Genomic DNA, 13,887 nt, shown 5'->3' with positions numbered 1-13,887 from the left:
TATATCCTTCTTGAGGTCGGTTCAATGGGACCTGCTAAGTCAGTGTGTACCAACTCTAAGGCCTCACCAGCTTTTGTGTCAGTTTTCCTGTTTCTGCTGTTGATTAACTTTCCCATAGTACAAACATTACAGTCTAGTTTGGTATTACCTGTGATTTTCATACCCTCTACCACTTCAAGTAATTTCAACATATCACTAACATTACAATGTCCCATGATCTCATGCCATGTTTTAACATCACAAGTTAGACTCACTTTGTCCCTGGACATCATATCAGTGACAGATGCATCAACACATTGTTTGTTGTTATTTACCATTTTCAGATAGTACAGTCTCTCAAGCTCTTTTATGAGGAACACAGCTCCATCCTTGCTTTTAGTTCATTCTGTCCTTCCTGGAAGATCACCTTGGCCCCATCTGTTGTAGCAGCTTGAACGGATGTGATGCTCTGTGGGTATGATGGTATGAATAAGGCCTTCTTTAAAGTAATCCTGACACATTTCCCTTCCACGTCCAGCAGTAACACCTCTGCGTCACCCCGCTTTAATGCCACGTTGTCCACTTTGGGTCGAAACTCCCATCAAATTTCATGAAATCGTTCTTCTCTGTTAAGATGTGGGATGTTGCTCCACAATTTACCATTAGTCCATTTCTCATAATATTGTCTGGAAGAAATGTTTGACTGACTTTGAACACAAATGTTTGTTCTTTCTCATGTTCCTCTTGTTTATCTGCATCCTGTTTTGCTTCATCTTTGTGCTCGTCCTTTCTCAGGCAGCATGTCTCATCACTGATGGCTTGTCTTTTATGGTAGCTGCACCACTTGGGTACGCCTTTTTAGCGGCAATCGAGGGCAATATGACAGCGGTTTCCACATCCGTAGCAGGTCACGGTTGCTATGGATAGCGAAAGGTTAGTAGGAATCTGGAAGCCCTTTAGAATCATAGCTATTATCAATCCGCCACGTACTACTTCTTTAGCGTTTCTTAGGGAAGTTACTGCTTTCTCAGATCGGACAATGTAGTCTGTTATCGTCTCCTTAGATTCCTTCTTTAAAAAAGTATTCAGTGTATAGGGCGATAATTCTAGGCTTACCCTGACTGGCGTAGTGACTTCGAATTATTTGCAGAGCTTTCCTGCCGTCATCAGTCGCATCTCGCATCACCAGTGACAAGCTTTTATCGTCGAGAAACTGGATTAGTTCAGCATAGCATTCCTCATTCTTTTCCTCGTCTATATCCCCGGTACACAGTATTGTTTCTTTTAAACCCATTATTGACTAGCCTCTGTCATCTTCCTCCTGTAGCATTGGCGCGCCTGGGCCCATAACCTGTTAATGTTTCATTTCTGTCTGCCATGTCTGTGAAATATGTTGTTGTCATCCAACCATTAAAGAATAATCTCGGGATAATCTTCTCAGTATTATTTATTTGTTTGTTTTCATGTCAACAAACTGGCATAACATTAGTACACGAGGGAGCAGCAACACTTTCTTAGTATAAAGTTTTTATATTCACTAAACTTGTTTCAAAATAAAAGTTCCTTTTGTTTACACATGCACACAATGAAATCTTGCACATTTTTGGCATACAACAGTCAGTATTATAATCTAAAATAAAATAATAAGCAACATAACATATATGATTAATGAGAACATATAACAACACAAACACCATCCTTTCTTGCATGTATGATTTTTGCATTCGTCTCAGATGGCTTGTCAGTAAGGATGTACTGTAACTGAATGTGACATCATGAACAGACAACATGCTCTACACAGATACAAGTACAGCTCTGAGTCAGTAATTGAAGGTACAGTGTTTATTTATTCTACAGTATTGTGATCTAATTCATTCCATTTGCTTTATGATTTTATCCAAAGCTACTTCATCCAAAGTGTTTCCAGGATTTAAAATAACATCCATATTTTACTGTAAACCAAATGCTCTAAAATGCTGTAAATCTACAATGTAACTTAAAACTCAGACACAGAAAATGATCATTGGAGCATGAATACAGATAAAGATCGTGCCATCATGTTACTGCCCAAAGCCACAGGTCAGTAATGATCTCTTTAATTTTTTTAACTACATGATTTCAGTAGTTTCATGTACAGGTTATATTTCCACATTGAATAGCAAATTCTTACATATTTTACAATTATTTTGATTATTGAATAAGAGAGAGAGAGAGAGAGAGAGAGAGAGAGAGAGAAACTCACCTTCAGTGATGTGAAGAAAAAGGAGAAGATAAAAACACACCAGCATTTTTAATAACTCTCCATAAGCAGAGACACTGTGTGTGGAAATGCAGTCTTACATTCGATCTTTAATGCTCACACACACACACACACACACACACACACACTATCACGTATAGTGAAGAAATAGTACTACTTTTTTTAAGTTGTTACTTCCTGTTTTGACAGTCATACACACTCTCTCTCTCTCTCTACAGTATCTATCTATCTATCTATCTATCTATCTATCTATCTATCTATCTATCTATCTATCTATCTATCTATCTATCTCTTATATTTTCTACCAGCATCAGGCCCAAGCATGTATTACTCACCTTCAGTGACATGACCAATCTTACTGAGGACCCAAATCCACACACTATACTGATCACACACACTGCAGGTTTAACACATTACCACATTCACACACTGACAGGAAGTGAAAATATTAGCAACACACCACTGACAAGGCAGAAGAGTGAAATACTAAAAGCGTGATGCTGCATCGAAACACACAAATGCCAAACACTGCTTTCACCAAACAACACAATAAGTAAAGACACTGATTTAAAAAAATAAGCAGGTCCAGAATCCTAAAGACTCTTTGTGTGTGTGTGTGTGAGTGAGTGAGAGAGAGAGAGAGAGAGAGAGCGCAAAAAGAAAAGCAGCAAATCTACAACTGACCAGACGTAGATGAGATCCTCCTCCTGCAATTTACAGGAGTAAATACCCATACACAGTCCTCGAGAGGGTATGCTAAGTAAATTACCACCTGCAAAATCCTGGTAATTAAGCAGTCACCTAAGTGTCTCACATCATCCAGCTAATAAATGGGTTTGATAAACACCACTGGTTCTAGAGGAGGCATTGGATCATGGTTTGGACTTTGTGGGGGTGTTCCTCCAGGGAGTGAGAGAAGATCATTATGACATCCAGGTAGACAAACACATAGTGGTTGAGCATGTCTTGGAGGACATCAATAACAAGTGTGGTTGGAATACTGCTGGCAAGTTGGTGAGGCCAAACAGCATAACCAGGTACTCGTAATGTCCAGTAAGTGCGTTAAAATCCGTCTTCCACTAATACCCCTCTCGGATGTGGACAAGTTGATAAGCATTGTAAACCAAACAGCTTTGTAAACACAGTGCCTCCCTGGAGGAGTTTAAACACCAAAGAGGTAAGGGTAGCAGCTGTTGAAGATGGATGGACCAGTTGACCAGTGCTGGTAGCTCTGAGGGTGCAAGGTGCAGTGCGAGGAGTGATGAGGGCTTTAAGATAAGATGCGTGCAGCTACCGGAAGCCAGTGCATGGAGCACAGCAGCAGGGTGGTATGCAAGAACTTTGGTATGCGATAACAAATTGAAAACAAGTCATGAAGCTGCATTTTTTATCATTTGCAGAGAATTGTGATTATAGATAATCCTGCCACGCACTCACGCACCTACTGTAGCCAGATTTCCCAGTGCTGAAAAGACAGCTCTGCTTCAACATCAGTGGCTCTCCGCTCTTCTGCAAAAGCCCGGAGAGTCTAAACAGATATAGCAGACAGACAAGTAAGACCATTTTCCTTTGAGGTAATGCTGACCCATTGAAGACATCATCAAAGACTACTTTCCTTGAAAACGCTTCACTGTGAGCCTGTGCTTACAATCAGAAACCGAAGAACCCACAGGAAATGAACACCAGGTATTCTGCTGGTAGATGAAGAACACTGATGAAGCTGGTCAAAGGTAGTAAAGTATTTTACAATCAACTATTCAATAAGGATCTACTGATTAATTCAAATCTGTTACAATATTATGTTAAAAAATTATTTTAGCATTATTTTCTCGCAGATTTGAATTAATCCGTAGATCCTTGATTTTAAAAAATATGTCAGTTCTATTAGCAGTTACAATGCAATATAATGAAAACTAACAATGTGCCTTTTTAAAATTTTGTCAACATTGTGAAAATGAGACCTCTAAATGTATTTATTTTAACTTTAATTTAAGGATTTAGCTAAAACTGTGAATAAGAAATGAAGTTAATGTATTTACTAATTTATGCAGGACTATTTCTAAACAAATCAAATGATTAATTTCTTGATCAGTGAATTGAGGGCTACTCTACTGCAGACACAGAGTTTCCATTTAACGTTCTTAAATAAACCACAGCAACGATAATGTGCAGAAAGAAAACAGTTAACACAGCGACAGGTATATAGGGAAGAGGATCTGGAGAGACATCACCCAAATCACTCAGAACATGACCTTAAAACTTTTTGTTATTAATGTTTTTAACAGTTTTAGGTTTAAAGGCTCAAAGGATCATAGAGTCCACCTCAAATGCTAAGGATCCCTCAACCAGAAATGATATGCCCTGATGTGGAGGTGCAATTCCCTATAGGTTCTGTGCTAGAGGATCTCATGAAAGCCTATCAGCAGGGCAACCTCCTGCTAACCTTAAGATGTATGTTGCAGCCTTTCTGGCCAGCCATGAATCCAATGAGTCTTACTTCCAGAAGGTGCCACCTGTCACCAGACGGCCAATTACACTGCAGGCATTCTTTCCTCCACTTCAGTGAGTCTTTGGAAGTGGAAAGGCTGCATCTTGCCATACTCAGGAAGAACATTTACAGCTGCAGCTGGTGGGGTAACTACATACTGCCTTTAGTCTATTTTAGTGGCTGCACTTTGGTAACCCTTTCACCAGGCAGTGCCTATTTTATTGGGTTATACAGTATGGCACACGGAGTAATCTTGTCTCTTAATATCAGGGCCCACCTTTCAAGGTAGCCTCTTCAACTACCCTGTTCAGGGGTGTCCCTATGCATAATATTTTGCTGTGACAGGCTGGTCCTGCTACACACCAGGCATGACTGATGTCTTTCTTCAGACAATCAGAATATGAAGGACACGTGACTTGGATGCCCTTTGTCGGCCAATTAAAAATTGTCATGTGTTCACAGAAGCTTCCATGAACACGGTTCCAGGTTACAGGAATGAAAGAATGACAAGACAGAGTGAAAATCACAACCCATCTTTAACCATCTCTAACCAAGTCCTTGCAGTTATTTTCTGCTTTGACTGGTCTTGTGAATTAAATGGGTTTAATCCAAACCTCAACAATAAAAGATCAAATAATTTTCACCAGAAATGATTTACAAGCAGGAATTTTCTTCAATAATAAAAATATTTCAGTAATAATAATGATTTTATGGCTTGTTACAAGAATCTGATTAAACTAGAATAAATCTCAGTAATGTTCATTGTTCTGTTGGATGTTTTTTCTGTTTTGTGTAATAAAAAGTCCACAGGAACTTTTCAATCCACAGGAACTTTTCAGCTTCTGTCATTTATTTTTGAAACAGAAATCAGAATAGAAAAGTTTGTTATATCTAAAGCTGAGCGCTTTTGTCACTTTTACAGCTGTGTACAGAGCTAAAGGAATCCTATTATATCAAGCATGTCTTAGAAAAATGAAATCATTATAGTTTCTTTCTGTGTGTGTGTGTGTGTGTGTGTGTGTGTTAGTTAGTTAGTTTTGATGCTGGCGTATACTGTAACTTCTTCTGATGCCACTGGAGTGTGTGCTGCTCTCACAGTGTTACTGTGGACTACAGTCGAGTACAGTAAACTGTTGTGAAAAATCGATTGATATACTAGAGACGCCCCAAGGAAGCATAATTAAGGCTTATTATGGTTGGTATCATAAGATATATGGGCATAAGAGCCCAGATGTCATAATAAGGTACATGTAAGTGTTATAATAAACAAATGAACCACTCAGAGACTATAGAAAGGAAAGAAGGAGTTTTATTACAGATATAATTAGTAAAAATAAGGAGACCCAGAGCTATCAGGCCTGGGAGAGGTAGGAGTGTAGTCTGGGGACCCAGGCCTAGGAGAAGGGGAGAAAGGAACAAAGCCTGGGGAACCAGGCTCAGAGGAAGAGGGAGAGGAGGCTGGACTGGACGAAAGGGAGTGAATGTAGCCAAAAGGAGGAGATGTAAGACGAGAAGGAGAGGTAGGAGCCGCCAAAGGGCGGATGTAGGCAACAGGGGGAGAGGATGTGCGAGGAGGAGAGGCAGGCGTTGTCAGCCTAGGGCAACAGGGTTCAGCATGAGGACAACCATCAGTTTGTGTCCTTTGGTCCACCAGGATGGGAGGCAGAGAGGTTTGAGTGGAAGAAGTATGTGTCAGAGGTGTCTGTACAATGTGAGACAGCAAGAGAGGCTGCTCAGGAAGTGGGGAGGAATATAGATGTTCCAGGAAAGAGCAGAACTCCTGAGTAAGATGACGCAGCTGATAACGGCGATAGCTGGTCATGACCTCAGCAGGAACAGGCCTCCTATAGGGAGTAGACCGCGAAATCCAGATGGTGTGACCAGGACGAATTGGCTGACCCTGAGGCTGAGAATCTAAGGGAAAAAGGGAGTAGCCCAGATAAGAAATAGTGGAACTAAGGCTTAAAGAATGCAATGAGCAAGCCCAGTCTGAAGGTCAGACTGAGATCAGAGCAAAGGTCAGAAAAGTTTAACATAGCTTAAAAGAGCCAACATTATGGGCTCTGGTAATATACACAGCAACAACAGCAAAGCTTAGCAGCAATAGCACATTAAAATATAACCAAATAGAAGTAAGAGCTTATAATAGCTAAACATACAAATAATCATTTAAGACATATAGTCAATACACACTTTTAAATACCAAGAAACAGAAAAGATAAGAACTTACTCATTGTAGCTGACAAGAGGACTAATCCACGAGACGTCTGTCATGAAAGGCTGAGCGATAAATGTGATAAGAATAAGGAAGTAAAGCTCTCTTGAGCTCATTTTTTAATAACAATGACGAGAAAGGCCGAAAATAATAGGAAAATACGGGAGAAGGAAAATCCATATTTGGGCACATGAGTAAGGGTCAGGTGATGATTCTGGAAAATAAGGGGAATTCAGAAAGGCAGGATATGAAGTCACTAAAGGGCGTATGAGGCAATTCAGGGAAATAAGGGGATTTCAGAAGAAACATGTAAATAACTAGGCGGGGCCCCAGAGAACAACTTGAAACATAATGGGAATTTGCTGACAAAGACAGAACTAAAAGAAGGAGGCGCCTGGAAGCGCCAGGGTATATATTGAGGGAACTTTTAGGGGGAAGTACGCAGTTCTTTTCGTGGGGCAGTTCAGACGGTGGACCTATTTTTGAGTGCTGCAGCTTTTTCATTCTTTTGATACTTTGAGTTTTTGTTTTATATGTGAATGCTCTTTTTGAGTTTTCATTTGTTCCTTTTTGACTTAGTGATTTGATTTCTTGAGCTCAATGGAATGGATGGCTGATTGTCTACAATAAAGAAGTTTTTGCTCATTCTCATCCAGGTCTGAAGAGTTTTATCATTACTTCATCAATTCTGATTATAGAGTTACTAGAAATTCGTGGTTAAAGTAAATGACAACACAGTTATAGATATAAGTATAAATCACCCTTGTGATATGTCAGCTTGGAGGAGGTTTCTAAGTTCCGACATATTTAATGGCGCCCAACGTGGGGCTCGATAAAGGGACAGCGTGATCTGCATCTGGAACCAGGACCACTCTCTCGGAAAGGCTACAGAGGCCGGCCATAATATAAGGTAAGCAGACACCTGTTATACTCAAAAGTCTGTGTATAGTGTATCTGTGGCCTGATAAGGGAAGGGTGGCCCTGGTGAGGGAGGTAGACAGCTGCCCTCGAGCTCGAGAACCCCTAAGGGTGAGATAAGAGAGCTGGATGAGAAGTAGCAAAAAGGGAAATCCCCACAAGTGAATAAGGGGGTTGGTGATTTTGATTGTGTGATGAGTTCTCATGTTTAAACATTGTCATTTAAGTCAGCTGAAAAGTGATTGTGAATAGGCCTGGATAAGAGAAGATCTTGAAATAAAATTCCTGCGGGTACCGGCGGGGTGTGAGTGCTAGTGAACTCACTCACCGTGGCTGAACGGGCAGGTGTGGAAAAAGATAGTCCCTAGATACCGCTGTCGGGTGTGACAGGTCTGCTTGGTAGGGCTGGGGGGCCCCCGGTGAAAGTATACGGTGAATAGTATACGGTGAATAGTATACGGTGAATAAATATACGGTGAAGGATATATGTGAATGGAATTACTGTTGTGTATACGTGAAGTGTTACGTCAAATGAAGAGGCTGTTGTTCAACGTGATAAAAACGGTAGCGAGATATTGTTAACCTTAGGAGTTGCATGGAGGCCGAATTACTTTTTGTGTTAGAGATAATTTTAATCACAGGAGTAGTGTGTGGACAAATTGACTGGGACTTAGGTGTCGGACTGTGGGCTGTTAAATGCTTTATGGGACTTATGAACTAAGTTGAAGTGGGGTAAGTAACACAACACAACACACCAGATAAGACAAAACACATAAAAAGGCGAGGTGGCACGCTGAAGGACATTAGTGGATGGGGGATATAGACTTAAGGTGTGACGAAGAATTAGGCTCAGATTCGGACGTTGAGGGAGAAACGGATCTAGAAATAGAAACTAGAGGAATAAGGACATTCTTCTGGGACGAGCGAACATATAGAGACAGGAACGGTGTAGAAAGGCACCAGTCTGACGAGCAGATAGCAGCTAAATTGTGGTCTTTAACAAGGTTAGATGGGCTGTGGACATTAGAAACTCTTTTCCCGCATGACAATTGGCGAGAAAGAATAAAAGCGATCTGGAGGCCTCGGTTGTTGAGCCTAGTATTGAAGACCCTAGTAGACGCCCCAGATAATCATCAGGCTATAATACCGCTGAGTGAATTTTTAACAGAAGAAGTCGAAGAGGACGATGAGCCATTGGTAGAACTATTTGAGGAAAGACCACGCCAGTTTAACTATTGCTCAGGATTGACGGCATTGGTGTCGGTAAAGAAGCGTCTGGTGCAGTGGGAGAGAGGGTTTGCGATATCTATCCTTATAGATAGAATAAATCCTCTTGAAAGCCGAACTAGAAAAGATCCCGTACAACCGCGGTTGACAGTAAAAAAGATAATAGTTCAACTAAAGTGGTCAACGATAACCCCAAGACCACGTGACAGTACTGCAAGGGCAAGACAGGGGTGCATGATGGAGAAGGAAAAAGGCTTATTTACTCCAGCTGCGATTATAATAATAAAGCACAGAGATGCTGAAAAGGAAGTCAAAAAGTACATGAGAAAGTGGCAAGACCGGACAAAAGGAGAGCTGCAATGGCCAGAAGGAGGAACATTTGATGAAGGAAAGTGTAAAAAGATGAAAGAAAGAGTAGAGTGTTGGGGAGAGATGAAAAGAGAAAATAAAGAAAAGACAAGGAGAAAATGGGAAATAGTGGACTGGTTTGAGCAAGAGGGGAAAAAGAGAAGAGAGGAAAAATCGAGAGGGGAACTGGAGAAAGAACAAGAGAAAGAAAGAGTAGCAACAGAAGAACAAGAAAAGGAGAAGGCAACAGCCCCACCATCAGGTGAATGTGCGGAGCAGCTGCAACCCCCGCCCTATAATGAACAATACAAGCCCAAATACCATGGCATATACCCCATGATACCATTGGAAGGCGATAGACAAGAGATAGAACTGGAGATAACTGGAGGACAAGTCAAAGGAATCATACGGCAAAGGTCAACAGGAGAAGAGGAGACTGAGGGAAAAGACAAAGGAGCATATGCTTGGTCCTCAGAGGAGGGTGAAGAGGAAGGAAAAAGAGGGAAAAGAAGAGGGGAGCAACCCGAAAGCCCAGGGAACTCACCAACAGGTACAAGAGAGAGGTTCGATGGGGTACAAAGTGGTCAATTGAGCTGGGACAACGAGGCAGACAGATATACTGCACAATGGTTGAAGGACTATCCTCTCCGACCATGTCTACGACAGCAAAGCAGCACGCCTGCCCCTAAAGGGGAGAAACCCCATACGGAAAGGCCGAACGGTCCACACTGGTTAGGTGGAGAAAGGGAACGGGAAAGTATGCTGAAAGGACTAAAGATGACGTATAACTCCCTACTGAACGTGGGAGGTGGCTCAGGGAGGACCCTCATGACAGACCAGGAGGGGCCGCAACGACACTCAGAGGAAGGACGGGAAGAGACGATCGGAAAGAGAGAGAAAAGACTACATAACTCGAAATCGCTCACCCCAATGGACATAGAAAGAAGTGGAAGAGCAGGATCAAGCACCACATCAGTGGACGGTGACGAAGCAAGGGCAGAGTCAGTGGATGGAGAACCCCAACTCAGTGTGGAAGGGATGAGAGTGAGACTGGAAGGAGAAGTACAGTTGACTCCGCTAGAAGCAGAGAACTTATGGCCAGGCAGAAGGGCAGATGAAGCACTGAAGGAAGCCCTGAATCGGAGCCAAGCAGCGGAAGAAACTCTCCACAAGTTGGGGGACCAGACCTCCCAGATAGAAATGAGGGTGGAGGAGCTGAGGGAAGAATTGGAAGAGGAACATAAGCACACTAAACAGAGATTGCGGAATCAACAAGAGGAGAGTGGGGAGGCAAGACTAGCCATGTGTAGAGGCGTGGAAGAAAGATTCAGGCAACAGGACGCAAAGATAGAGAAATATATAAGGATTAAGGGACGGGAAAAAGCAGCCCCCTCTTCAGTGATGCTACCCTTAAAAGAGAGAAGAGATGCGGCAAAGTGGAAGCAAAGAGTTGAAAGACGACACATGACCACACGGTCACAAACCAGGGACCGGCAGAGAGAGGAAGAAGAAAGTGATGATGACCTTATAAATCTCGAGGGAGAAGAAGAGGGCCAGGACGAACCCCAAATGTGGAGGACAAAGGCAGGCATGACAAGTGAGGTCCCAAAGACAGGAGTGGCGAAACAATGTCCCTTGATAGTTAAAGGGAGAGAGGTGCATTATGTGCCATGGTCATTTATGGATATGACTGGACTAATAAAGAGATTGCCGAACGTATGTGAAGGAGCACAGAAATGGATTACAAAGTTTGAGGAACAAACGATGGGACAGACCCTGGCCGTGGGAGATATCAAGGCAATCTTATGTCAAACAGTGGGAAAGGCAAAGATGACAGAGATATTTGACCTTGCTGGGTTGAAGAAAGAAGCGGAGGACTCAAGAGCAGATAGACTTACTTTCAATCCGCTCAGGAATCTCCTGTGGGACCAGTTGAGAAATGCATATCCCACAAAAGCTGACCCAGGAAAAGTGGAGAAGTTGAAACTGGAGGAAGAAGAAGGAGTGGCCCAGTTCATACTAAAGCTCCAAGAATCCTGGAGAGAGGAAATGGGAGCTTCATGGGATGAGACACCAGCAAGTGAGACACTGTTCAAGCTCATGTTGAAAAGGGCACTACCAACTGAGGTTCAGGACCAGCTGGAGACAGTAGTAGGACTGAACACTATGCCATGGGCAACGTTCGAAGCAAACGTGATACATCATACAGAGCTATATAGAAGAAGGAAAAAGGAGACAAAGAAGGCTGCCGAAGACATCCTGGTGCAACTGCATAAAGCACAGCTAAGTGAACTGGCAAGGAATAAACAGGAGAACCAGGAGAAGAAGAAAAAAGACGACAGAGAATATGCCTCAAAACAGGCAGCGGTTATGGTGGCCCCAACTGCTGTACAGACGGCACCACCTCAGAATGGAGGAGTGCCACAAGTAATGATAACACAACCGCAGCCGCAGTCTCCGACTATGATGCAATATCCAATGGGATACCCAATGAACTATCCCATGAACCCCCAATTCGCTCCTCAACAACGTGGCTGGGGACCAGCCAGAGGCCGAGGAAGAGGAGGCCCAGGGAGACAACCTCCACAAAGATCTGCCTGGGGAACAGGAGGACAAGGAGGAAACTGCTGGCATTGTAATAACCAAGGTCATCTGAAAAGAGACTGTCCCTACTTGCAGTATGGGGCACCAGGAGGAACCATGGGGAACCAAGGAAGACAACAGATGCCGGCACAAATGCCTGCACCCATATTCCAGCAAGGAACTGAACAGCCCGGAATGCAGCAAGGGCCTGCAGCAGCACAACAGGGGGCTGGAAACTGGACAGGCCAATGGATGGGCCCAGGAGTTCAGGGACAGGCCCCAACTCCACCTGGAGGGAACCCGATGGGCCCTGCTCCAGGGGGAATGTGAAGAGGCCTAGAGAAGCCAGAGGGGGAGCTGGTGCAGTGTACCACCTCATTGCACCCTGCGCAAGAACCAACAATTATGGTGGGAATTGGAAGTGAAGTACAGGCCCCATTCCTGATTGACACAGGAGCAACATTTACAAGCATTGGAAAAGAAGGCTCGAAGCTTCCCCTCACACGTAGAGCAATAAAGACAGTGGGCTTCTCAGGAAAAACTCAGACTCTACAATTTACAGAGCCACAATGGATCACTGTAGAAGGAATAGTGGTCCAAGCTCCCTTACTGTACTCTCCAGATACTCCAGCTAACCTTCTTGGACGAGATGTGCTCTGCAAATTAGGAGCCAAAATACACTGTGGGCCAGCAGGGGTGTGGATAACACTCCCGGATATGCTAGCCCAACAATACCTAGTAGTAAGCCAAGAAGAAGAAATAGCAGAATTAGACAAGGTATATTGGCTGGAAATTAAAGACACAGGTGAATCAAAGATATGGCAAGAATACTCTGACTGGAAGCCATGGCTGAATCACATTCGCCCAGACTGCTGTGAAGCTAGAGGACCGTGGCATTGTACCCTAAAATATGATGAAGGGGGGACAGACGAAGAATATGGATCATTATGGGAAGAACGACTAGAAGGAGGAAAATTTGTCATTAGTACAAACAACATAATAGTTGGCCAACAAGGAGTAGCGGCGTGCGTTATACTCCCAGAACAGATCCAAGGATGGTATCAAGTTGAGAATGCAGTCTCCCACATCTCCCTGATGATCGGGCAAGGTTTTGAATCCAAAGATTTAGGGCCTATGATTAAGGAGGCAGGAAGGGTGACACGATGGAACACAACTAGAAACCCTAGGATGTATGTGTCAGAAGACAGAAAATTTCTGAAAATAGACTATGAGGGGATGGAACAAGTAGTAGCCACCACCATGCTAGTAAGTCAGCAAACAAAGATACAAGTGAGAGTAGGAGTGGAGGTACAAATGCCACAAATGGCAGATGAGGAAGAGCTGACAGAGGAGGAAATAGAAAACGCACTAAGTAGAGTTCCGGAACAATTGTGGACTAAACATTCAACTGATGTAGGATTAGTCAAATCAGCAGGGCTAGCAAAGATACAGGTTAGACCCAACGCTCCATTACCATATCAAAGGCAATACCAATTGTCCAAACAAGCAGAAGAAGGAATAGGACCAACTATCAAAGGACTAGTGGAAGCAGGAGTTCTGATCCCCACAAGAAGTCAATGCAACACTCCAATTTTTCCGGTCAGGAAGCCCAACTCAGACAAATGGAGACTGGTCCACGATTTGAGACCAGTCAATCAGATAGTGGTAGCTGAGACCCCAGTGGTCCCAGATCCACACACCTTGTTATCAAACATTCCAGAAGGAACAAGGTGGTACACGGAAGTTGATTTATGCTCTGCTTTTTTCAGTGTCCCTCTGCACCCTGATTCTCAGCACTTGTTTGTGTTCACATACAGGGGCCAACAATACACATACACGAGGTTGCCCCAAGGATACTGTGAGAGTCCA

At 43.1% G+C, this 13,887-nt stretch overlaps 2 protein-coding genes across 4 annotated transcripts in view; one reads left to right on the top strand and one right to left on the bottom strand.

Moving 5' to 3' along the window:
• Positions 1–2,848, bottom strand: part of LOC113651831 (Down syndrome cell adhesion molecule homolog) — a 29,800-nt gene extending 26,952 nt beyond the window's left edge. Inside the window, exons 1-2 of one of the 3 annotated variants that reach the window (XM_047818198.1) lie at positions 2,575–2,848; positions 2,222–2,295 (exon numbers count right to left, since the gene is read on the bottom strand). In XM_047818198.1, coding sequence (XP_047674154.1) covers positions 2,222–2,267 — 46 coding nt within the window. In that variant the 5' untranslated portion in view covers positions 2,268–2,295; positions 2,575–2,848. The remainder of the gene's footprint in view (positions 1–2,221; positions 2,296–2,574) is intronic. The other 2 variants (XM_047818199.1, XM_047818208.1) reach the window with 2 other exon arrangements.
• Positions 1–13,887, top strand: part of LOC113649525 (obscurin-like) — a 293,303-nt gene that overhangs the window by 225,684 nt on the left and 53,732 nt on the right. The gene's annotated exons all lie outside the window — the stretch shown is intronic.

The sequence above is a fragment of the Tachysurus fulvidraco genome, chromosome 9, assembly GCF_022655615.1.
Source record: "Tachysurus fulvidraco isolate hzauxx_2018 chromosome 9, HZAU_PFXX_2.0, whole genome shotgun sequence".
Taxonomy (NCBI): domain Eukaryota; kingdom Metazoa; phylum Chordata; class Actinopteri; order Siluriformes; family Bagridae; genus Tachysurus; species Tachysurus fulvidraco.
The sequence above is the reverse complement of the archived record's forward strand: the minus strand, read 5'-3'. Positions and strand labels throughout refer to the sequence as shown.